Source organism: Protopterus annectens, chromosome 11.part0 (assembly GCF_019279795.1).
Source record: "Protopterus annectens isolate FY-2018-M chromosome 11.part0, PAN1.0, whole genome shotgun sequence".
In the NCBI taxonomy this organism is placed as follows: domain Eukaryota; kingdom Metazoa; phylum Chordata; order Ceratodontiformes; family Protopteridae; genus Protopterus; species Protopterus annectens.
This window is the reverse complement of record NC_056745.1, coordinates 28,914,971-28,942,770: the sequence shown is the minus strand read 5'-3', so window position 1 is coordinate 28,942,770 and position 27,800 is coordinate 28,914,971. Positions and strand designations below refer to the sequence as shown.

Below are 27,800 nucleotides of genomic sequence, written 5' to 3'. Positions count from 1 at the left end.
AGCCCCCATGCACCCCATACTCCCTGTTCTTTAAATATACCAACTCTGAGATTGCACTACAGTGCAGGAAAGGGAAATCTTCCCATTTCACACTATATGGAGATCTCCGTTGAAACGTTTGAACTTTTAAAAGTTTGATCATATGCTGTTAACAATATGACGTTCAAACTTTTAAAAGTTCGATAACGTAATACACATCCAAGGTCAGCAGATAGGTATGGACCCCCACAATTACAGATCTATACATGTAACCAATTTCAAGGAGGCCCATCCCTCCTTCAGAACTGGGAATACATAATCTTTGTATACACTGATTTTTATAAATCATTTGGTGAGCATGAAGCATCCTTCTTGTTTTTCTGTCCAATCTCTCCAACATGTTTTGGGGCCAGTCAGTCACTCCAAAACTGTAAGTTAGAACAGGAAGAGCAAATTGGTTTATAGCTTGGATTTTGTTCCTAGATGTCAATGCTGTTTTCAGAATTAATTTGTCTTCTAAAGTATTCCTTACTAAGTTTTATTCACATTTGTTCATCTTTTATTGTTGATCCTTCATCATAGGTTCATAGGTTTGTTCATAGGTTGGTACTAGGCTATTGACCCTAGGGCCTATACAAGCCTAGCCATAAATAAACAGCCTCTGCAAGTCTTGAACCCAGTACCCTGCATACCATAGACAAAGTGATTTACCAGTAATCCATGACAGATAGTGTATACATTCCCAAATATTTATACACTCCCTCTTGCTCAAGTTCTTTTGATCACATTCTTGTCCCAAACTGATGTTTTCTCAGTGCTGCAGTTTTCCTGCTTTAAAGGTTGCTTTTGCACATTTATCAAGACCAAATGACATTCTTATATCATCTGAAAAAGTTTTGACAGGTTTCAGTTGTGCTTTCAGTTCCTCATCTGATAAGCTGTACAGTTTTAAATCATTGACAAAGAGAAAATGAGACGTCTTTACACTTTGTTGTTTTTTAGGTGTCAAATTGTAGCCATGGCCTAAGCTGTTAAGTAAACAGCTTAATGGATTATTGGCAAGCCAGAATAGCAATGGTGACAGAAAGTTACCCTGGAATACCCCCCTTTGAATTTTTATCCCTGGCATAATAATCTGTCCTTTATCATGGCTTAATTGCAGAGTGGTCTGTCACTGTTTCATGGTCACTGTCATGTAGTCAGTCAGTGTAGGGTGTATCTTATACATTTTTAAGCACCGTTTTATCCATGAATGTGGGATACTATCAAATGCTTTTTTATAGTCAAGCCATGCCATACTTAAATTCTTCCCCTTTTTACAGTTCTCCAGCATAACTTTATTTAACGACAAATGATCCTTTGTTCCATATGACTTTATTTTATTGCCCTTTTGTTCTACTGCCATAATTGAGTTTTCTTTTAAATGACTATAAACCCTGTCAGCATCAATTTCCATGTAGTTTATATGTTGTTGGAAGGCAAGTTATTGGTCTATAATTTTTAGGGTAGCTTGCAGGTTCACTCTTAAGTAAGAGCATTGTTTTTTCTGTTCGGGGTGTGCATATAAATAGTTCTTACTCATGGCAAGATCCTCGTGCAAAGAAGTTAATACTTTAAGCGAAAGGTTAGGCACTGCATCTGGGCCTGGGGTTTTCCAGTTAGAAGTTTTTCTTAACTTTGTTTCAATCTCTCTGGCTGTTATTTCATCCCATTTCATATCCTGTACTTTAAACTTCTTATTCTTTCTTTTAATTTTTCTATCCATTTAGCATCTTTGTTATGTTCCACGGGATCTTCATAGATACTTCATTAAAGTGTATCTACTTCCTCTTTTTTGGCAGTCTTTCAATTCCTTTTAACTTATTTCCCAATTTTCTATAAAGCTTCTTTGGGTCATCAATAAATGTACTTTTCCTTTATATTTATCTGTGTATCTTCTAAGTTTTTCCACCTGTTTTAGTTTATTTGTGCATGATAGATCGTAGTATGTTCTAATACTGTGCATTGCTATAATCACATCTATCTCTTTTAGTATTTGTTGATCTGTTCCCTCTTCTATAGTCTTCTAAGAATGACACTTCTTGTCTTAATTGCTTTATAGTTTTCTTTATTCAATATTTCCATGATGGTATTCAATTTCTCTCCTTCCTTTCCCTCACTAGCCTGTGTTCTTGTGGTAGAACTTTATCAGTTATTAATTTAGCTGCACAGTAATATATCCTGTTTACTTCTGTTATATCACATGAATCTATATGGACAGTCCTAATTACTGTATTCATTTGTTTCATCAAACTTCTGACTTTCTGGGTTTTATTAACCTTCTGCAGTCTACTTCTCTCATTGACCTTAATATATCTGTCCATGTCTATTAAATCCAGCAACTCTTCTCTTGGCTAATTTTCTTCCAAACTGAGGGAACATCCCTTGTTTTCCGTTTAATGTGTGCATTTTATAGAAAGTTCTATAACATCTTCCTGTGGCACCTATACTTGAAGTGCCCAGTTTAGGGTATGAAAGTGCTCAATCTGTGTCTTTGTATGATGGAAGAATAAAAACAGCTTGGACTGAAGAGTTTGGCGGACTGAAAATGTTTCCTACTGCTTCAGAGTATACATCTTGGACTTTCTCTAACATAAGTTGTCAGACAATACCCCCTTCCAATATTGTAAGCCCTGTTTTGTATTACTAATTTAAACACTGATCACAAAATTACAACTATACCTATGCTTACCTCCATTTTATCTCTTCCCTTCTCTTTTTCTTCTTCATTTTCTTTTAATCCATAAATCATATATAACGGTCCGCATTCCATAACAAGTATGTTGAGACATTTCAAAACAATATTCATATAAATATAAATAAATTGTATAAAATGCTTATAAGAGCTCTCAGTCTACCTACCTTAAGAGCACTTAAACAAATAAATAAACACCTTAAGGGAATCATTACGAAGCTCAAAGTTGAACATGTGTGTAAGATACCTACTAAAACCAAACAAATAACTACAGGTATTTCTTAGACTATGTCAGGAAGTTAAGCATTAACACCTAGAAAATTCAGAGCCTGTCTAGAACAATGCATCTACTCAGACCCAAAAGCCATAGCTAGTGTCCTTGCTGAAAAATTTAGAGCAAGTTTTATTCCACCCACAGTTATCACTATTCCAGAGATTCCAGTGTCATAGCTATCCCTTTAATTACTGTGAAACAACTCCTATCAGCCCTCTTAAAAACAAATAAATCTAATTATATCATTGATAGTTATAGCACTATAGTTTGTATCAAAAGATTTATAATGTGTAGGAAATCTGAAATGATGAAATCATTGTTTCTTAACTAAGACATTTCACCAAAACTTATGTATGGATTAACAAACATGGAAGCCTTATAAGAAAACAAGCATGAATAAACTGGATAGAGTACAGCAAAAATAGACCAAAGACCTCCATGGATGTAAAAACTTAAGTTATTATGACCCACCAAGATATATGAACTTGTACAGTGCCTCATATAACAGACTTTAATTAGGTATATAGAGCATTTAGAGACAACTACCTCTGGGAATGTTTGGGCTTATAAAAAGTAGTAGACAATCATCAGACAACCTGTAGAAGAATATATAGGAACAAGAGGTGTAGTGACTGGTTCTCAGAGACACTACCTGGTGCATGGAATAGACTATCAAATTACATTAAGACAAGCACTAGTTTAGGTATTTTAAGAACAACCTTGAATCTTATTATAGGAATAACTGTTTTTGATATATTGGCAGGCTAGAAAGGCATTACTGTCTGTGCCTGAAATATTTGTATGTATGTATATATAAGAAAATCTCATCTTTGGGCCATGATAAGACCAGGTTGCCTGATTATCAGTAACTTTAGTAACATTAGTACAAAACCTACTTAACCTCTGTAATGTAGGCTTAATAAACTGGCTGAATTCCCAAAGTCAGGAAAACAGACATTGCAACAATTCTACACGATAGTGGCCTAATAACCGTGGACCTTGGCAACTATAGACCCGTGAAACTCACTACGGTCATATGTAAAGCTATAGAATGTATCATATCAGACTTCTTTAATCTGGACATTAAAACTTTTTATCCGTGAATCTTCATCAACTTAGCTTTGTCAAGGTAAAGTCCTGCCTCTTTAACATCATCAATTTCTTTGAAAATTTTGCCAAAGCAGTATACAGTGGTCATACATTGTATACAATATATATTGACCTGCCCTATAGTGGTCATACAGTACATACAGTATATTCTGACCAGGCCTATAGTGGTTGTGTATACAGTATATATTGACCTGGCCTATACTGGTCATACAGTTTATACCATATATTTAGACCTGGCCTATATTGGTCATACAGTGTATACAGTATATATTGAACTGGCATATAGTGGTCATACAGTGTATACAGTATATATTGACCTGGCCTACAGTGGTCATACAGTGTATACAGTATATATTGATCTGGCCTGTAGTGGTCATACAGTGTATACAGTACATATTGACCTGGCCTATAGTGGGTACACAGTATAGCCAGTATAAATTTACCTGGCCTATAGTGGTTATACAATGTGTACAGTATATATTGACCTGGCCTATAGTGATCATACAGTGTATACAATATATATTATCCTGGCCTATAGTGGCTATACAGTCTATATAGTATATATATATTGTCCTGGCCATGGCTTTTGACACCATTCTCATTGCAGACATTGTTGACAGACTATAACTGTGAATATAAGTCCTTATCTTGTATGGTTGAGAACTAAGTGATTGTCTGGCAGAAATCTTTGTTGTTAGAGCCAAGGGTGTCACTTTTGAAAGCAAACAAGTCACCAATGGTGCAATACATGGCTCAGTGCTGAACCATCTCTAATTTATCATCTGCATCTCACACCATCACACAAGCATTCCTGGTCTGTGCTTGTCTAAGTTTGTAGATGGCACTGCCCTACAATTTTTCCAAGGTGAGTTATACCATGTTAACAACTGCTATAAGGACAATGGTCTTACACTAAATTTATAAAAATGTACTGTAGTTCATTTTAGAAAACAAAACATGTTATGTTCCCATATCATATGGGTCGATTGCCCCTTCAACTAGAAGTTGTTTCAGAGGAGCTAGACACTCCTGTTGAAAATTGCTCATATTTTGATCATCATGTTTACCCAATAGTCCAGAAAGTCCTCTGTCAAGCTCATCAAATTTCCAAAGAAGTCTTAATATTTCCTCATGTCTTACCAGCACATTATTGAATATAATACACCTTTTGGCATGTGGAGTATTTGTGTAAACATATCACTCTAGTTGAGAGACCTCAGAGTTTTCTAACTAAAGTATCAGTGACCTCAGAAGTATTAATTGTTCAGGACAGACTGGTAACCATTTCTCTATGTACTCAGTGTCCTATAGACTCCTCTGTAGGGATCTGTGTTTAGTCTTTCATGGCATGAAAGATTGTAACTTCTTTACCTTTTTATTCCTTCACAAAAACAATACCTTCACAAATTCCAAGCTGAAGAAACTAAATCTTCATGAAAAGATAACACATCACAAAATATTCCCCATCTCAGTAGCAAACTTCCACTACAAGTAAGCAGACTAACATCTTTCTCACCTTCAAGGTAAACATGTGTGTGTGTGTGTGTCTGTATATATATATATATATATATATATATATATATATATATATATATATATATATATATATATGTATAGACACACACCTGCACACACACACACACACACACACACACACACACACACACACACACACACACACACACACACACACACACACACACACACACACACCTGCACACAGTACCTAGGTTATAACAGAACAATAATCTACAGCAGTTTGATTACAAATCTGAAGCCCAAGTGATTAAACAAAGAAGAACATTAGTAAATCAGGATATACCAAAACCCAGGAATGGATTATTGCTATTATACAACAACATTATTTATAGGTTCATAGGTTCATAGGTTCATACTAGGCTATCTGCCCTAGGGCATTTATAAGCCTAGCCAGAATGTGTTTGGCTTTCGCCACCCATTTTAAATTTATTTTGCTATGCCCTTTTTCAAGGTTAGTATACTGTGCCTCTGTCTAACAGTGACACAGAAATGATACCTGGGGTAAACCTATGATCTCCCATCCACTCATCAAGATTCCTCTTGAAGAGAGTCAATGAGGGACTCTGCCTAACCTGGACTGGGATTTTATTCCAGAGTGAAGGGAGCCTCTGGGTTATGAATCTGTCCCTCCAGCATGTCCTATTTATTTCAGTGCTGAGGTTCAAGTCTCTCGAGCACGTAGCTTGATGGGATTTGGATTTTCTGAGGTGCAGCATGTCCATTAATTCCGGGTTGGACATGGCTTTATACGTCAGGCACAGATTGCCTCTGAGCAGGCGGTATGCCACTGAGTAGAGCTGGAGTTTATTTAACCGGGCAGCATATGGCATCTGTTTGAGCCCTTTGATCCTCTTGGTGAGGTACTTTTGGGGTCTTTCCAGTTGCTGCAGATGTCTGGTAAGGTACATCCCGAAAGGGGCATTGTACTCAATTATGGGCCTGATGAGGGATGAGTAAAGAGGCACGATGACCTCCCCTGATCTAGATGTGAATCCCTTCATGATTAGGTGGGCTATATAAAATGTTTTTCTAACCACTTTGGCCACGTGGTTGCCAAATGAGAGATTGCTATCAACTTGGGTCCCCAGGTCCCTAATTACTTCTTCTGTACTTAATGGATTATCACCTATGTGGTAATTTGTGGGCACTTTTTTTTTGCCAAAGGGGATGACTATACACTTTTTGGCATTTAACTTGAGGCCATGGCTCTGGCACCAGTTTTCTGTTTCTATGAGGCCCTTTTGGAGGATGCTTGTGTCAGCTGGAGAGTCGATTATGATGCCCAGTTTGCAGGCATCTGCGAACTTGGTCAGCCACAGTCCTTCCGTGTTGGTCTGTACCTCCGAGAAATATATACCGAACAAGAGAGGTCCCAGGACTGAGCCTTGTGGGACAATTCTAACCATGTGGGTTCTGTCCTTGAGCCAGTTTGCAATCCATCTAGTGACATAAGGGTTTATATTTAAGCTGGTGAGCTTATCTATAATGCCTGAGTGGGGTATTGTATCGAAGGCTTTTGCGAGGTCCAGGTAGGCTGTGTGGACCACCTCCCCCTCGTCAATGGCCTTGGTGACTGTTTCAAAGAAATCAACCAGGTTTAAGAGGCAGGATCTGCCCTTAACAAAGCTGAACTGGATATGATCCAGTGTCTGTAGGTCCCCAATATCTTTATTTATGAGGTACATGATGATCCTTTCCATAGCTTTGCAGACCAAGCTAGTCAGGCTTAGTGGGCGATAGTTTCTAGGATCCGTTGAGGCACCACCTTTATGGAGAGGGACCACTGTTGCTGTACGCCACTCTTTGGGCACATATCCTGTAGTAAGGCTGAGATTGAACAGTAGTTTTATGTTTGGGTTTAGCTCTTCTTGGAGTTCATGTAGGATGCAGCCTGGGACACCGTCTGGTCCCATTGATGCTATGTTTTTTGCTTTGGAGAGGGCGGCTCTTACCTGAGCATCTGAGATGTCATGGGGGCAGCACTCTGCTGGGATAGATATTTGCCCTTTTGGTGGGGAGGGGGGGAGAAGCTTGCGCTGAACCTGTCAGCTAGGATGTTGGCAATGTCTGTGGCTTCAGTGTATTTTTTTGTCATTTTGGACTATTTCTGAGCATATCTGGGAATTACCACCCAGGTTCCTAACATAACTAAAGAAAGCCTTGTGATTATCCTTAGTGTCCTGTGCAATTTTCTCTCGAAGCTGACCTTAGACAATTTTATGAGTGCCCGTAGTTTTTTGCTAATACTGATCAGTGATGCCTTCCCTTTTTGGGATTTTGCTCTATCATTTAGTAACTTCCTCCTTCTATTGTATAGTTTGTTTATGGCTGGGGTCCACCAGACAGGACGTCTGCCTTTGGAGGATTGGGTCTTGGTTTTATTTGGGATCGCATGATCCATGCATTCCTGAAGGTGTTCATAGAATGCATTTATAAAGGATTCTGAGGTCTGGGCCGCATTTTCCACAGGACCGGGGGCTTTGAAGGATTCCACCTCGGCTTTGAGGAGTGTGAAATTTGCTTTAGAGAAGTTTTTCACTGTGGTTTTCTGGGCAGGGGGTGGGGTCGGGATGTGACTATCCAGTGAGATTAGTTTATTGTCTGATCTTACCAGTGAGGGATACACTTCTGGTCTGGAGCAAAGAATCCCCATGTTGGTGATGATCAGGTCCAGTATGTTTTCCCCTCTTGTGGGAGTGGTAACAAGTTGTTCCATAGCATTTGAGTTTATAAATTCTAGGAACCTTTAGGCTAGGGGGTTGGAGCTAGAGTAATGCTCCCAGTCTATGTTTGGGTAGTTGAAGTCGCCCAATATAATGGTGTTTGCAGAGACCTTCATATTTTTCAGTGTTCTCAGAAAGGCCGAGTGGGGTTCCTGGGTTTGGGAGAGTGGTCTGTAGCAGGCTATAAACTGGAATGCAGTTTTACCCACTGTTAGTTGCACATGGATAGTCTCTGATGCTTCATGCTTTGCCACCAACCTGGAGGTGTGGGTATCTTTGAAAAATATCGATACTCCCCCTCCTTTTGTGGTTCGGTCCAAGTTTTGGGGCCGAAAAGCATGGTATGAGGTATAATAAATTTAAGAATAAAATTCCTTACTTTTTTAAATAATGTCATTGTATAACAGCACTTTTGTGTTTCTTCCACTTGCTGGCCTGCATGCTAATGTACTGCACACTTGTACTTGCATCCTTACGTTTGCACAGCACATCCGTGCAAGAAAAAAGGGTCAGAAAGGAATGAATTCTCTCTGTTTCTCTGTTTTTTTTTCTAATGTCTAGCATTATTTGTTGGTAAAAATTGTCAGTGATTTACCAGAAAATCAAAAAATTGATTTAAAATATAAGGAAAATGAGGAACATTTTGTATACTAGCAGTATGATCAATCATATTCCTGATAAGTTTCATATGTGCAGGCTTTTGAAGAATGTCAGTTATATTCATCCCATTTTTGCATTGTCCCACATAAAAGTTTTCATTGCCAAATTAAATATATATTTTTTTTATTATTAATTGAAAACCAGTCACTCAAGAAGACAAAACGACAGACTTACTTTTATAGGGAAGTGCTAGATTTACAATGGGTACACTAACTGGGTGTCCAATCAGAGTATGTGTGCTTTTGACTATTAATTTCCATTTATTGTATAATTTTATTTATATAAATTAATTTGCTGTATTAGAAAATGATATTGCATTCAATGTAAGTTTTCTCCTTGGTTTCCACTGAAAATGGCTGACTGGTGAGTAAAATCTAAATAAAAAAAAAAAAAAAAGTTGTGTTAATAAACAAGTGAAACTGTTCTGAGTAACACTGGCAGAACTTTCAGAATGTACTTAGTTATTGATGTATTATGACACCATCAGTGACTGGAAAATTAAGCAGAACACTTGGCAATGATACAATTTATAAATATTTTATTAATTTGTTATGACAGAAATATTTCAGACAGTAACATTTTCTAATGGATATGAGGCATTATTTGGTCTTCCACACTGTCCATATTATGATTTCGTTGTTTTTGTTTCTTTGAGCATCACTTAAATACCAGGATTTAATCATGCAATAATTTTCCCATTTTAGAGACAGATACAAGCATATCGGTTTTCCCGGTTGTACCCTGCTGCAGTTCAATGAAAGATAATGAAGTAACTATTGGCTGTCTGTTCCACAGTCGCATATACCCAGCTGCTGAAATTTCTTGGCAAACAAAGTGTGGTCCAGTTACATCAGGAGTGGAAGTATTTCCAGCAAAAAATGCTAGCCCTTACTATGTGTATTCTTCTTTAAAAGTATCTCTTTATGACCTGCAAAAAAATTACTATCAGTGTAAAATAGGCACTCAGACAAGAAATGTCACTGAGCCAGGTAAGTCATGCTCCATTTTACTACTTTTTAAATTAAATGTTGCACTTTTTATAATAAAACTATTCTTTTTTTACTATTTTCAAATTAAATGTTACTATTTGTTTAGTGAAACAGTTCTTTAAGTTATTAGCAGGGCAAACCCGCGAGAACAATGCTTCAGTTTAAGGATTGCCACACAATACTGGTAAGTCAACTACCTTGTTCAAAATCATACTTTGTAGATGGAGCCAATTAAATTCAAGCACATTTCCATTTTAACAGCTAATACTTAATCCATTATATTTATTTCTTCTTGCAGTTTCTGTTTACAGACTTGGTTTCAAACAAAAAAGAACGCCTGTTTCTCCAGTATTAGCACACTGTATTTAAAGTGGTTATGCTTACATAGCTGGTGATTTGTCAACTAGGGTTTGGATGAGAATTTTTTGCTGAGTGCGGTTTATTAATATTTAATAAAAATAGCAACAGTAGAAAAAATATTCATAAATTAATGCAAGAAGAAAAGAAAAGACTCATAAAGCAAATTAAATGTACAAATGTCTGTAAAGATAGTTAGATATACTTACAAAAATGATAACCAAAAAATAGGCCAAGATTTGGGAATGCATAGGGTTAAGACCAGTGGCATAGGAACTGTTTGGCAAATAAAACTTTCCCAGGATGCTCAGCACCCTATCCTATCTTGTTATGAATGGTAATTAAATATGCATGAGTTTAAAAAGACTGCTGTTAAGCAACTTTTTTTATATAATAACTCTAGAGCACAAAAGCTAAAATGTATTATTGTGACTGTCATTTAGCAAAAAGACTTAGGCAACAAAATGTAGAAAGGGGTGTCACCAAGCTTAGGCAGCCTATAACAAGGAAGATGACAAGGGTCCTGTAGAAGTATTAGAAAAAAACATTGACTATTTATCTGCGATCTAATGACACAAGAGGTCAGTCAGTTTCATCCATAGACTGCCTTAATACCCACTGATTGTAGACACTTTATTGACTGTGTGTACTTCAGTTATCTGATTCTCATCAAATAAACAATAAAGGGAGTTTTTCCCATACTTGCACATGTCTGGATTTAACATGTTATAGTTTCATCCAAGTTCCCTCATGTATCAGTCACTTCAGGCAACTTTAGCCAATGGGATCTGGCTCCTGAATGCTTCTTCTAGATGCTTGACCAGCTGTTATTGATGTGCCATTACTGCATCCCTCAAAATAGCAGGAGGACCTGTAATAAGGCATAAATGCCTTATTTTCCATTGTGGGTGCACTTCTAATTAATGCGTTGTTTAAAAAAAAGTCCTATCAAGTAAGCCATTTTTGTAACAGAAACTGGAATTCGACTAAAATGGGAAAGTCAACAGTTTTAATTAAAACAAATAAAACACACATTTTATTTATTTATTTTCTGTTGAGGGAATACAGTCCAGCATCCAGCATCAGAAGCTGCCCGTAAATATACCACAGCATAGTTCTGGCATACATGGGAAAGTTTTATCAAAAACTTACATTGTGGTGGGAGTGCTGCCTAAGTCATGACAGGAGCATTACATTCTCCATCTGTGTTTTTGTATGCAGCTATCACTCATCACAATTAGTGGTTCTCCCAGGTATCCATAAAGGCAGTGTTTTCACTAATCCACTTGTGTGTATGATAGTTTTATGTCTAGTGATTCATGCCTGGGTATTTAGTATAAAAATATCATCATTGTCAAATAACACGCATCACTGAGGACACAACATAGTGCATGCTAATGTTTTGTGATTAATAAATGGATTTTTTTATGCATTACTTGATAACATGTTTTGAGATTCAAGACAGAAATTTGTATATACAACTGGATAACATGCCATTGTTATTCATGCCTGGATTTCATATGTATTATTGAGTAACACATGTTATGATTCATGCCTGGGTTTTGTATTTATCACTGGATAACATGTCTTGTGGTAGATGCCTGAATTTTGTACACATTACTGAGTAACCTGCCTTGTGAGTCGTGCCTGGGCTTTTATGTGCTACTGGATAACATACTTTGTGAATCATTTATTTATTTATTCAACATTTGTTAACCGGGTTAGTCTGACTGGGCAGGATTACCTTTTATAGCAGAGACCTGAGGAAAAAAAGCTCCAATTACAAATGTTAGCAATACAGTGAAAAATTCAACAATAGAGGAAAATATGTTTAGTCGTTATATATAGTCATTATACATAGCTATAAACAAATAAATCAAACAAAGTAAGGAATATACAAGTAAAATCTATAGGAACGTTATGCACTAATTATGATGACATGAGGTCAAGGCAATTTATGACATAAAGAAGTTAGCAAGACAGTCCTATAATTGTGAAGCAATTATGGGACTAGGAGAGTCTTGAGTTGTAGCTGAGAATAGAGACTGGTAGGAGGGCAGTTAGTGGAGATGGAAGTGTTATCAGAAGCTTAAGTTACTCAGCAGGTAAGGTAGTAAGATGGGGGACTCAGCAGTTAAGGGAGAGGTAAGGGGGATGATATTCAGGTGGGGTCATCATATCATCATGTAATCATATCTACATTTTGTATGTACTACTGAGTAATATAGGTAGAGATGTATGCCCAGATTTTCTATGTGTTATTGGACAATGTGTCTTATTATTCCTTAGTGGATTTTTTGTACAAAAGTACCCTCGCTGTCATATAGCATACAACACTGAGGACATGACATAGTCAGTGTATGATAACTGCATAGATTACTGGGCAAAATATCTTATGGTTCGTGTCTGGATTTCTGTACAAATTTATTCTCAGTGTCATGTAATGCACACCACTGTGGATATGATGCACTCAGTGTATGACATTTGTACGTATTATAGGTAACATTTCTTGTGATTCATGCCTGTGTTTTGTATGTATTACTGGGTAGTATGCCTTGCAATTCATGCCAGGAGTTTTTTGCATGAAAATATCCTCAGTGTCATGTAATGTACATGCTTTAGGCTTCATGTCTGGAGTTTGCATATATCACTCAGTTGCATGTCTTGTGAATCACATCTGAATTTTGTATGTATTACTGGGTAAAATGTCTTGTGATACGTGCCTGAATATTTTGTATAAAACTACTGTCTGCGTCACGTGATGTATGTCTCTGAAGGTATGACATACTTAGTGCTTGCCTTTTGTATGTATGACTGGCAAATATCTTTTGGAGTTCTGTCTGGATTTTGCATGTATTACTGTGTAATGTGACTTGCAATTTACGCCTGGATTTTTTTGTATAAAAGTAGCTTCAGTGTCACATAACATGCATGCCTTATTCTTCATGCCTTGATTTTGTTTGTATGACTGGGTTACATGTCATGACAAGCTACAATGCAGTGAATCTGCTTGAAATTAGATCTACAAATGCACTATGCTGTCTGTATGATGAGCTACTAGTAGAGGGGCCTGTAAGGCCGAACATACTACAGGAACTCCTAAAGCTGGACATTTTGCTAGAACATGGCCAAGAATGTGAACATCTGGATAATAGTATATTTATCACTCCTGGAAAACACTTACAAAGGAAAAGATGTGCAAGATCGAGAAAAACAAGAACCAGAGTGGGAATTACTAACAGATTAGAAGCTAATCCTCACAGGCCTGCACTGCCTTCCATACTTCTGGCTAATTAACACTCACTAGAAAGTACGATAGATTACTTAAGGCTGGAACTGTCTTCATAAAACAAAGTGATAAACAGTTGTTTATTTGTGTTTACTGAAATGTGGCTAAATCCCAATATCAATGACAGCACAGTAAATGTAGAGGGAATGGCTTTATTCAGAGCTAATAGAAATCAATTACTCTGTGGCAGATCTCAAGGAGGGGGAGTATGCATATATGTGAACAACAGCTGGTGTAGTAACTGTGAAGTGATTACCTCTTTCTCCTCAGAGAATACTGAATTCCTGTCTGTAAAATGCAGGCCATACTACCTGCTTAGAGAGTTTAATGGAGTATGCATTACAGCAGTCTATATTCCACCCAGGGTGAGCACCAATGAAGCATTGTCTACTCTTCATCAGTCTATAAGTGAGTTTGTATGGATAATTGCAGGGGACCAATGTAAAGATGGTACTACCCCACTACCATCAACATGTGAATTTTGCCACAAGGGGTGTAAATACATAGGATAAGGTATACACCAACATAAAGCAGGCATATAAGGTGGCACGATATCCACATCTTGAAAACTCTGATCATCTTGCAATCATGCTGGCTCCTGCATATAAGCCACTACTAAAATCTGGTGAAACAACAAGGAAACAAATAAGGCTATGGCCTCAGGGAGCTGTGTCAGCCCTACATGACTGCTTGACTGCTTCAAGTGTATGGACTGGTCAGTTTTTAAGGATGCAGCCCTGTCAAACAACTAAATTGATCTGGAAGCATATACAGAGTCAATTATAGCTTAAATCTCAAAATGTTTAGATGAAGTAACTACCACTAAGTGCATCACCATATGAGTGAACGAAAAGCCATGCTTAACCAGTGAGGTGTAGGACCGCTTAAAGGCATAAAATGCAGCATTCAGATCCAAGGACATGGAAGCCCTAAAAGCAGTCAGAGGCAAACTGAATAAAGGTATAAAGGAAGCAAAGAGAACCTATTGTACAAAGATCCAGGGTCACTTCAGTGATCAAAATTATTCTAGACACATATGTAGAGGTATACAAACCATAACCAACTACAAACCTGCATCATACTCTTGTGATAACAGCACTGTATTCCTGGGATACCAGATGCCTATGGAAAGGCATACAGACCATAACTGACTACAAATCTGCATCAGCCTCTTGTGATAACAGCACTGTATTCCTGAAATACCAGATGCCTATGGAGAGGCATACAGACCATAACTGACTACAAGCCTGCATTAGCCTCTTGTGATGACAGCACTGTATTCCTGAGATACCAGACACCTATGGAGAGGCATAAAGACCATAACTGACTAGAAACCTGCATCAGCCTCTTGTGATGACAGCACTGAGTTCTTGGATGAGCTGAATAACTTATTCATCAGGTTTGACGTAGATAACAAAATGGTGACAAATAAACTCGCTGTCAGTAAAGATGAAGCAGTGTTGCACCTAAACACAATAGATGTCCTAAAAACCTTGAGAAGTGTCAATCCAAGAAAAGCAGCTGGCCCTGAAAACATCATGGGCAGGGTACTGAAGGACTGTACACCAGAATTGGCATCGGTGCTCATGGGCATTTTTCTACACTTCTGCAACTAGCCAGTGTACGAAGGTGCTTTAAGAAGATAACCATTAACCCTTTATCCAAGAAATCACACCAAACAAGCCTAAATGACTACGGACCAGTTGCTATGACTTAGAAGGTGATGAAGTGTATGATATACAGAAATCATGCCAGCCCAGCTATCTGTAATTTTTAAAATAATTCTATGTCATTTGTGAATATTGATATGTTTTATATAGAACTGTATGTTATGAGCTAAAATATAACCACAGCATGCCCTGCTGACTTAGAACCAGAAATGCATATAAACTATATACCTGTGCAAACGTATGTTGTAATGGTAAAAACTAGAACATAAAAGGGTTAACCTCCAAAACTTAATAGTTGAGGTTAAGTTACTTTATAGCTGGGCCATAAACAAGAGAAGCTATCTCTCAGTTTCAGTTTAGCAGACACAATGTCTAGAGCTAGAAGTTTTTGTATTGTCTTTGAGAAAAGTAATTACTAGGTTTAAAATGTAAAAGTGTTTTATTGTTTTATGACTTCCAAAGATCTGCAAAGATCTGAGAAATATATATTTTTCACACAGAAATGTTAAATGCTGGACACTGGGGAGTTATCTTGGAAATTAAAGTCAGGTGACAAAAAGTGATGTCACCCAAGCTAACCCAGCAGTAAAATTTGATATTAATTTAAGAACTCTCTCAGAGAGAGAGAGACTGTGCATTTTGTATTTTGTCTTCGACCTAGCAAGAACATCCAGTTATCATCACCATCTGCACTTGCCTCGCTGTAAGTAAGATTTAGGGCATAGTATCTCTTTTAGGTATAGATAGGAATATAGTAAATATTAGTTTAGATGTTTTATGTATTTATTTGAGAATGTCTTGAAATGTTGTTTTAAAATATTTCCTGTGATTTTGAACTCTGACGTTACTGTGTTGATTGACTGAGTATTGTCTTGTTCTTTTATTATTTTTTTTAAATAAATTTAAACCTGTCTTTGTGGATGCTATTTGTGAGACATATTTAAGCTGTTGGTGTACTTGCATATGTGTTTGGTGACACAGTACAGGCCACTCCTAAATAGCCTTGCATGCCTTGGATTGAACACCCTTTGTTAAGGACCTTATAGTAGCTGATAAGGGTAGCTGGTGACAGCTGGAGCTACCTTATAGTCTGGGCAAAAGAGAGCATAGCTAGTAAACCTCTGCCAGCCTTTCCCAGGTATGTGTGTTTTTATATCACTGAAATCTCAAAGTGTGTGTGTGTGTGTGTGTGTGTGTGTGTGTGTGTGTGTGTGTGTGTGTGTGTGTGTGTCAGCTACTTGGGTAGGGACATGAAGCACTGGTTGGACAGAGAGGGTGCTGGAGGTTTTGGCTTGGCCATTCAGCTGAGAATTCACCCTTAAGCTGTGCCAGTGGGGAGTCTTATTGGGGATCTGGAGCAAGAGGGAGAAACCAGCCCCGGACTGACTGTGATCTCTGTGTACTCTTAAGTGAAATTGCACTTTACTGTGTGTATGTACTTGTCATCCATCCAGTGTGCACATCCCCTAGCTGTTGCCAGTGATGAGGATTGAGGCTCCTTGATTACTGAGCCAGTGCTGGGGCATCACAACGTTTTTCAAAAGGCTGATTAAAAACCACATAATGTCAAGCATACCAGCAACTTCGGACACACTGCAGTTTCCATATAGGCCGAACTGCTGCACAGCAGATGCCATATCTCAAGCATTCCGTGAAACCTTGACCCACTTGGAAGGCAAGAACTGCTATGCCAGAATGCTATTGATTGACTTCAGTTCCGCCTTCAACACTGTCAACCCTCAGAATCTAGTAAAGAAACTAGTACAGCTGGGCATCAATACTCTGTTATGCAATTGGATCCTATGTTTCCTCATGGCCAGGCCTCAAAAGTTTTGTCTATGCAACAACAGTTCTGGAAGCATAGCCCTGAACATGGGGGTACTGCAGGGATCTGTCTTGAGTCCTTTAGTATTCATCTTGTTGACACATGGCTGCACGGCCAGGCAGGAGTCCAATAAAATCATCAAATTCACAGATGATACAAAGATCAAATGTCTAATCAGAAACTGAGAGGAAATAGCCTACAGAAGCAAGGTGGAGCATCTGATAGGCTGGTGTGATAGCAACAACTCAGCGTTAAATGTCATCAAAACCAAAGAACTGATTTTAGACTTCAGAAGATGTCAGGAAGATCATAAAGAGCACAAAATTTCTGGGAATACACATCTCAGAGGACTTGTCCTAGACAGAGCATACTAATTACACTGTCAAAAAAGCAGAGCAAAGATTGCACTTCTTAAGGAAATGGGAAACTGCAAACTTATCCCAGTCCATCCTCCAAACATTCTATAGGGGCACCATCGAGAGCATCCTAACCAACAGCATCATAGTCAGGTATGGGAACTGTAATGCCTCTGACCATAGACCTCTCGGGTGAGTTGTAAAGGGAACAGAGAAAATCATTGCTTTTTCACTTACACCTTTGGAAGACTTGCATGAGACTCTCTGCATAGGAAAAGCCAGAGAGATAATCAATGACCTTACCCATTCTGCAAATATCATGTTCTCCTACCTATCCTCGGGTAGAAGATACAGAAGAATGCATTGCAAGACTTTGAGGCTAAACAACACTTTTTTCCCCTTATCCATTAGACCATTAAACTCTGCCGACAGGTGAACTAGAAGAAACACAACTCCATCAATACCCCCCATCACCTAAGAATGTATACATTTGCCTGATCAGGAATAGTAATTTCACTAATTTTGCACAGTTCATATGAGTGTGATATAGATAGTCAATGTCCATATTGAATGTGTAATTCTAACTGTCTGTTCTTACCTGTACCCTGATAAGAGAAATCCAAGAGAGTGCAATATACACTGTGCAATATCTATATGTTGTTCTATTTATATTTTTATGTCTTGCTTTTTTGTGATGTCAAATCATTTTCTTTTACAATATTTTTTTCTGTATATATGTCTTTGCACTGGAAACAAAGCAACACAATTTCATTCAGCTACACTATGGTGCAGATTGAATGATAATAAAGTTTGATTTTGACTTTGTCTTGTGAATCATGTCTGGATTTTGTATATATTACTGGGTAAAATGTTTTGTGATAAGTGCCTGTATATTTTCTGTAAAAGTATTGTCTGTGTCATGTGATGCAAGTCTTTGAATGTACGACATACTTAGTGCTTGACATTTATATATATTATTGACTAATATGTTTTGGAATTATGTCTGGATTTTGTATATATTACTGGGCAACGTGACTTGTGATTCACACCTGGATTTTTTTGTTTAAAGGTAGCTTCAGTGTCACATTTATTTATTTATTTTTTATTTTACATTTCTTGACCGGGCTAGTGCAACTGGATATACGTCCATTTTCAGTGGAGGCCCGGGGAGAAAAACTCCACAACATGCAGTAATATTTACAGTAAATAACATTCTACAAATGCAGGTACAAAACATGACATATGTGACTTATTCTTCATTTCTTGATCTTGTTCGTATCACTGGGTTACATGCCCTTTGAATCATGCCTGGATTTTGTATGTACTGTTGGGTAACATGCCTTGTGTTTCATGCCTACATGTTGCATGTACTACTGAATGACATGTCCTGTGATTCATGTCTAGATTTTGTATGTATCGCTATGTAACATGTCTTATGATTCATGCCTGGATTTCTTCTATAAAACTATCCTCAGTGTCACACAGCATACATCACTGAGGACATGCCATAGTGCATGATATTTGTATCTATTACTGTGTAACATGCCTTGTGGCTCATGGTGGATATTTTGTGTAACAGTATGCTTATTGCCATGTAATGTTCACCATTGATGGTATGACATGCTTAATGTATGACATTTGCATGTATCCTGGGTAAAGTCTTGGAATCATGCCTGGATTGTGTATGTATTACTTGGCATTATGTCTTCTGATTGTCTTGATTTTGTATGCATTACTGGCTAATATGTCTTGTGAGGCATGTCTGAATTTGTTTGTATTACTTGGTAATATTACAATTCATGCAAGGATTTTTTTTGTATAAAAGTATATTGATTGTCTCATAATGTACATCACTGAGGGTGCAACTTACCCTGTGAATGATTTTTGTATGTCTTAATGGGTAACGTGTTGTAATTCATGCCTGGATTATTACTTGGTAGTGTGTTGTGATTCATGCCTGGGTGTGTATGTATTACTGAGTAACATGCCTTGGATTTATGCTTGGAGTTTGTAGGCATTGCTTACAACATGTCATGTGATTTCTGCTTGACTTTTCACTGATTGATGGTAACTTTGTCTTGAAATAAAATATAAATAAAAACAAAATCAGACTCAAACAAAGACAGTCAATTATCTACCCTTTACCACTTCCCTTGTAAGAACTTCAGTGAATGTTTATGTCTGGGGGAACCCCCTGTCTGCTGCCTATCAGCCATAATATCCACAGAAGCAGTGTAACACAAAGTGACCTCCCTCTTACCTCCTTCTAGCTGTAGTCAGAAAAGTAGTTAACCTATTCAAATAGTCACAGAAGTAGTTAACCTATTCAAATAGTCACAGAAGTAGTTAACCTATTCAAAGAGTCACAGAAGTAGTTAACTTATGCAAATAGTCACAGAAGTAGTTAACCTATTCAAATAGTCACAGAAGTAGTTAACCTATGTAAATAGTCACAGAAGTAGTTAACCTATTCAAATAGTCACAGAAGTAGTTAACCTATGTAAATAGTCACAGAAGTACATAGCCTATTCAAATAGTCACAGAAGTAGTTAACCTATGCAAATAGTCACAGAAGTAGTTAACCTATTCAAATAGTCACAGAAGTAGTTAACCTATTCAAATAGTCACAGATGTAGTTAGCCTATGTAAATAGTCACAGAAGTACATAGCCTATTCAAATAGTCACAGAAGTAGTTAACCTATGCAAATAGTCACAGAAGTAGTTAACCTATGTAAATAGTCACAGAAGTAGTTAGCCTATTCAAATAGTCACAGAAGTAGTTAACCTATTCAAATAGTCACAGAAGTAGTTAACCTATTCAAATAGTCACAGAAGTAGTTAGCCTATTCAAATAGGTACAGAAGTAGTTAACCTATGTAAATAGTCACAGAAGTAGTTAGCCTATGTAAATAGTCACAGAAGTAGTTAGCCTATTCAAATAGGTACAGAAGTAGTTAACCTATGTAAATAGTCACAGAAGTAGTTAGCCTATTCAAATAGGTACAGAAGTAGTTAACCTATGTAAATAGTCACAGAAGTAGTTAGCCTATGTAAATAGTCACAGAAGTAGTTAGCCTATTCAAATAGGTACAGAAGTAGTTAACCTATGTAAATAGTCACAGAAGTAGTTAGCCTATGTAAATAGTCACAGAAGTAGTTAGCCTATTCAAATAGGTACAGAAGTAGTTAACCTATGTAAATAGTCACAGAAGTAGTTAGCCTATGTAAATAGTCACAGAAGTAGTTAGCCTATTCAAATAGGTACAGAAGTAGTTAACCTATGTAAATAGTCACAGAAGTAGTTAGCCTATTCAAATAGGTACAGAAGTAGTTAACCTATGTAAATAGTCACAGAAGTAGTTAGCCTATGTAAATAGTCACAGAAGTAGTTAGCCTATTCAAATAGGTACAGAAGTAGTTAACCTATGTAAATAGTCACAGAAGTAGTTACCCTATGTAAATAGTCACAGAAGTAGTTAGCCTATGTAAATAGTCACAGAAGTAGTTAGCCTATTCAAATAGGTACAGAAGTAGTTAACCTATGTAAATAGTCACAGAAGTAGTTAGCCTATGTAAATAGTCACAGAAGTAGTTAGCCTATGTAAATAGTCACAGAAGTAGTTAGCCTATTCAAATAGGTACAGAAGTAGTTAACCTATGTAAATAGTCACAGAAGTAGTTAGCCTATGTAAATAGTCACAGAAGTAGTTAGCCTATGTAAATAGTCACAGAAGTAGTTAGCCTATTCAAATAGGTACAGAAGTAGTTAACCTATGTAAATAGTCACAGAAGTAGTTAGCCTATTCAAATAGTCACAGAAGTAGTTAGCCTATGTAAATAGTCACAGAAGTAGTTAACCTATTTAAATAGTCACAGAAGTAGTTAGCCTATGTAAATAGTCACAGAAGTAGTTAGCCTATGTAAATTCTCCTTCTCCTCAATGTTATCTTCCCAGTACTGATATGGGAAGAAAAAAATCCATTCCCCAGTATTGTCTTCAGAAATCATTTTATAGGATGTGTGTGTTATTTTTTTCTCATATATTAGAAAATCAATGTATATTTGCATGTAAAATATGTAAAGATGAACCTATGAATTACCCTGTGTACATGATACTAATCAGTTTTGTAAATATTTAAAGTAATCTGGTTATTTTCTGTACATGGAGCTTTTCTCCCCGGGCCTCCACTGAAAATGGGCTACCAGCCCAATCAGACATCCCTGGTAAACCAATGTCAAATAAAAATAAACTGAAGAAAAAACAAAGCCAACTATCACCACTTAGGTGCAGTTTTAGGTATGCTAATACCTAATAACACCGCGGTGTACTACTTGCAAGTAAGAAGTCATGTACTTGTTTTACTATAGTTCTTCTGCCCACATCCGTTTCCTGAGTTGGAAGTATAACATGGTCAGGTCTTAGGTACCCCCACCCCAACACTGACACACACACGTTGCCTAAGTTGGAAATGAAGCTTAGGTCTAGGACAAAACACACTTCAATCATTTATTCCAACTTATTTAGCCAAAAATACTTGTGTCAGTGAAAAACTGCTCTCAACACTATGCTGATTTATTTGGATATGTTATACCTTAGACAACATAACCAATTGATTCACAAGTGAACTGCTTATGCAACTCATTTAAATGGCATTAGCATTCCAATGAGTTACCAAGGCATGCATACATATTGTACATGCCACGCATAAATGCACAGTGGCAGCAGAGGGAAGACAATCAGATACAGTAACATGATGCATGGGTCTGCCAACAAAGACATTAAGAAGCACAGCAAATATTGCTGTGATATGAGTGGAAAGGTACAGCATACCCCGATAGGTAGGAATTTTGGTGCAGCTGGATCACAGCAGTTTACTGTGTGACATTATATTATGACATACGGTTGATGTCAGAGCTATGATATTTTATGTTTTGCGGTTAGGGAGCTGGGTTTGGTATGGCACTGTGATACTGCTGTACTATACCACGTTTTCCTGCAAAAAAAGATGTGTGACTTTTTCATCTTTATGTAATGCATGATAGTTTACAGAACAGGGGCTTTATGAATTCCTTCTGGCTACTACATTGCAGTATGATAAAAGAAGCTTTACCTTATCATCACGGGATATTACTTTTTATGAATTCTGGTCACTGTCAAGTAAGGCAAAATGTTCACACACTAAAACATATAAGTTAGTAGGTTCTACACTTGCCCTTGTTTACTTGGAAATGGCAGTTTCATGCCCAAAGGCAGTGATGTGTTCAAACCTTCCCTCAGAAATTAGCACATAAGGTGAAGTAAACCTACTGCTGATAGGATTTTTGGTGATAATGGAGAACACTGGACTGAAATAGTATCTTTGCGTGATACTTGAAGTGTTATGGTAGAAGCATAGCTGTACAGATGCACAGTGCTGTCTTGACATTTTAAATCACAATCTCAAATGCACTATTTACTAGTCAGTCATTTGACTTCAGAAAATGTATCAGTGTTAATAGTAGTAATATTTTAAAAGTCCCCCTAATTATTTATGGATTTGTGCCTGATTCTCTTTGAGATATGTCTGGGGTGAATTTAGTATGATCATACTTTACTGACATGATGTAAAATCGACAAATACATTGTAATAGCTCAGTTTTACCAGTTGTAGTAACACACCTGTAGACATAGTTAAACTTGAGTATGACCCGCATAAAACTTACAGTGGGCAGCACTGTATATTCCACATCAGCAACAAACCTTCAGTACCTGCTGTACTGTTTATGATAGGGGAGACTTTCTCCTAATACAATAAGTATATACTTTTATAACTTCACACTTTCCTATTTTATAAGAATCAGTAACACCTAGGGCAATATTTTAAGTATATCAGGCAAGCAGTAGACAGCTCTCACGAGGGGATCTATATGACTTCAGTAAAGTGATAGTTCAGCGAATGGCATTTCATCGGAAATGGTGTTCATCAAAATCCACTCACAGCCCCTCGCACTCCCCACTAATTATCTGTACTAATTCCGAGATTATACCACACTGGAGAAAGGGCAAATTTCCTGATTGTCACTGTACTGTGATCTCAGTATAAACAGTTCGACAAATGGTATGATCAATGTAAGTGAACCAAAAATGCCATTCACTGAACTGAATTTTCACTGAAGTGACACAGACTCCTCATGAGGATGCAGGATCTACATTTATACCAAAATGCTAGTCTCAGATTATAAATATCATTATGATTATTATTATAACCTGAACATAGACTGGAATAGCATTAATGCAGAAAATCCTTCATCTCATATTAACCTTCACGGTTTCACCCAAACCATTACCTTGACTACTAGGCTCAATAAACATACTAATAGAGAAAGCATTTTAGACTGGATACTTATAAACAGACTAAAAACTGATTACAAAGTAGGAACCTTTCCAGACGATGTTAGTGACCACTCTTTAACTTTTATAACAAGAGAAAAACTGACTGTCCAAATCCCCACATTACTAGAAAAATACGTACCATCAAACATTTTAATCCTGACCTATTTCAAGCTGAACTCAGTGCATGTAACTGGAAAAATGCAGTACTACATTTTAACAAAATATTTTATCCATTCTTGACATACATGACTATTAGAATGCCCATGAAACCAAACAGCTTATTCTCACTAGGAATAAAGTCTGGGCTAGAAATAATACAGATCTCCTACTCTTCCAGCAAAAATCTAACTAAAAAGCAGTTATAGCTGACAAAGAAATTCTATATTGAACTACAACAAACCCATCTTAATAATTTTTTCTTCAAAAGGCTGCTAAGGTTATTGCATATCCTATATCTATTCTTATAAATAGGACAATTAGGGAAGGAATCATCCCTGAAGTTTGGAAGGTATCTCATATAATCCCACTTCACAAAGGTGGAAACTCAACTGACTACTCCAACTATAGGCCTATTGCTCTCCTCTCACCTTTGTCCAAGATTATGGAAAAGTGTATCCACCTTCAACTTGTACAATATCTCTCAAAGCATAACTTAATAGCAAACTGCCAACATGGCTTTAGACCACATCACAGTACTACCACTGCCCTGCTTTCTTTTGTAGAGACTATAAACCAGAACCGAAACAACAACTTACTCTCTTCTGCCCTCTTCATTGACCTCTCCAAAGCATTCGATATGGTAAACCACCCCTTATTACTTAATACTCTTGAATCCCTCTCGTTTGATGCCCCAGTCATTAAATGGTTTAAATCTTACCTCACAAATAGAAAACAAGCTGTTCTTTGGGATAACCACACTTCTTCTCTTTCCTCAAGGCTCTATTCTTGGTCCACTTCTCTTCTCCCTCTTCATTAATGATCTTCAAACAATAATCCCTCAAGCAACCTGCATTCAATATGCTGATGATTCTACACTCATCTGCTCAGCTCCGTCTACCCCAGAACTTATCTCTCTCACCCAAAAAGTGTTCAGTACAGTAGAAACATGGTTCTCTAGTCGTTTCCTCTTACTAAATGCCAAAAAAAATTTTTACTCCCACATCTAGAACCTCCCCCTTACATTTCTCCACCTCTTCAAACAGCGCCACTGTTATCTTACCCGACACTTCAACTAAATTTTTAGGTATTACAATTGACAATAATCTCTCATTCATTAACAACTCTATAAAACTAGTTAACAGAAAGATAGGATCCTTATATCGAATTAGACCATTTCTTACACCATCTACTAGAACAAGCTCATCTTATTTCAACTCTTCTATATATCTTCACTAACCTCAAAACAACCTTAACAAACTGGCAACCTGCTATAAAACTCATCACTGTCTTAACTTAAAACTTCTAGGCTGGCCAGAGTTTCAGAACTATCTTTTAATCCATCAACTCTGTACTGCCCATAAAATACTATACCAACCTAATAATACCCCATACTCTCACAACTCATAATCCCTATAAAAATCTCAACTCTCTCGCTCTTCCAGTAAACTTCTGACAAGTTCAATAAAATCAAATAATAATGCTGGTGACTCTCTATTTACCAATGCTATAGGGACAAAATGGAATTTGTTACCCACTAGCATAACAAAGATAACTTCATTGCCTCTTTTCAAACAAAATATTAAAGTGCATTTCCAAAATCACTGGCTTTGTTCCTGTACTAAACCTGATTAGTTTTCACTACTACTACCTAAATAAAACCATCTCTCTTCTCCTTTTTACTCTTATTTATCTTTCTTTTCTCCTCCCACTACTTCTCTACCTGTTATTCTGCATTACTTGCTCTTTTATTTTCTCCACTTTCTATTCCTATCTTTTCCTTTGTCTATTTTAATCCAATTAGTATTTTCAACTGGTTAATTGTGAGTTCGACTGTATTGAGTGTTATAGTAACTAACTCTTGTAGTAGTTTTTATTTACATTGAAGAGTTTACTATCCTTTATTTTATTTTTTTGCTTGCAAACTCTATTACTAACTCTAATATTTCATTATAATGATTATTGTTATTACATTTTTGTATGAAATTTTTTTTTTTTCTGAATGTATCTTACTCTGTGGAGGGCCTCTACTGAAAATGGAAATTTCTCCAGCTAGACTAGCCCGGTCAACAAATGTAAAATAAAATAAAATAAATAAAATAAAATAACCATGACAATAATTGAGAACACTGGAATGAGCGTATCTCATGTTCATATCCACAGACACAAGTTACTCTCATTCTAGTTGTCTCCATTATGGCCAGGTTTTTAAGTATAAGGCAGGATAAACAATGTGACACACTATTTTAGTTGACTTGGTGCTACCAATATTTGACCATACTGGTGCAAGGAATGTCAAAAGACAATATGGTTGCAAGACTACCACAAATCTATAACAGAGAGAAAGAAAGTGTATGTCTGTTTCTGTGTGTGTCTTTGTGCGTGTCTTTTGCACTGCATTCATAAATATCAAAGGAAAGAGCTAACATGATAGTAGGCCTGGTATTCAGTAGGCAAAAAATACACAAAACATTTGACTTGCATTGGTCTCATTACCTATTTCTATGTATAAGCCCACATTTGCACCTCACTGTGATTTTGTGCTGATGTCATTTTCTTGAAGCATTACAAATCATTATTGACCTGTATGACAGAAAACACAGCCTATATGTCCTTGGTACAGGTGTGTAACTGCTCTGGTATGGCATATATAGTCACTTCTACAGTTGTGTATGTATGTGTATGTGTGAACATATGTCAAAGTATATGTGTATTTCAGGTGAGGTTTTGGGGCAGTGGCTTGTGCATTATCTGACATCACCATAGTCCTGACAGCTGTGCTTCTGTAACTGCCCAGTAGAGATAATGCAGTGATGTTTATTTGATGTGTGAATCCGTTTCAGATGGCAGCTCTCATATACAGTATGGCTGTCTCTGAATTATATTGACAGTACATTTCATGCTGAGCTCCTTGTTTTCTTAGATGGGTACTGTGTGCATGCAAAGATCCTGGTGTGCTGCAATACATAGTAGTGTAGTTCTGCTCTGTTAAGTCTTTAAAGTGTACTAAAATGTTATTGTTGTCAGTGCACTAAAATGTTAAGTCTGTTAAAACCGTCCTCATACAAACTTAACTCTGTCAGTGTGTTTCATTGACAAGTTGGTTCTCATTTAGTTTGCCATCAATTTTTAAGCCCAAACCCAAGCAAACAGTGGCATTGTAAGAAATACATCATTTTGCACTGTATATACCATTTAGCAGTGACTATAACAAGGAATATGCAACAATAGGTTACCATTTATTTTTATTTTTTGCAGTGTGTCAAAAGCCAGAGATATTAAAAGTCAAAGTGTATTCAGGAGAGTGTGCAGCAGAATTTAAGGAACTAATCTGCCTAGTTGATGACCATTTTCCTAAAGATGTATCCGTTATTTGGACAGTGAAAGGAGAGCCAGCTTCAGCAAGCAATAAAAGTGTTGAAAAAGGAGAAAATGGTCTTTACAAAACCCGAAGTACTCTGTCGTTAAAAACGGATAAGTGGTTTGCTGGACATGATATCACCTGCAAGGCTACAGCCCCCAAGCATGGAGATACAGTTCCAATATCCAAAAATGACACGATTAAAAGCTGTGCAGGTAAGGCAAGAATAAGTCACTTTTAATTTTGTATTTGTTATATTAAGGGCTTACCTTGTATTTTTTTGTTAAGTAGTGACAACAATGTCCTTGCATACGTTTTCTCACTTTATAAGTGCACTAGTCTTAATTTCTTATGGAGGTTTCTACAGAATAGTTATAATAAAGTCAGCAAGTTTGGATTTGGTA

General features: G+C 37.0%; 1 protein-coding gene across 1 annotated transcript in view; it reads left to right on the top strand.

Moving 5' to 3' along the window:
- Positions 1-27,800, top strand: part of LOC122814897 — a 197,361-nt gene that overhangs the window by 39,091 nt on the left and 130,470 nt on the right. The window contains exons 2-3 of the mRNA XM_044087162.1: positions 9,724-10,008; positions 27,294-27,611. Of these exons, the coding sequence (XP_043943097.1) occupies positions 9,724-10,008; positions 27,294-27,611 (603 nt within the window). The remainder of the gene's footprint in view (positions 1-9,723; positions 10,009-27,293; positions 27,612-27,800) is intronic.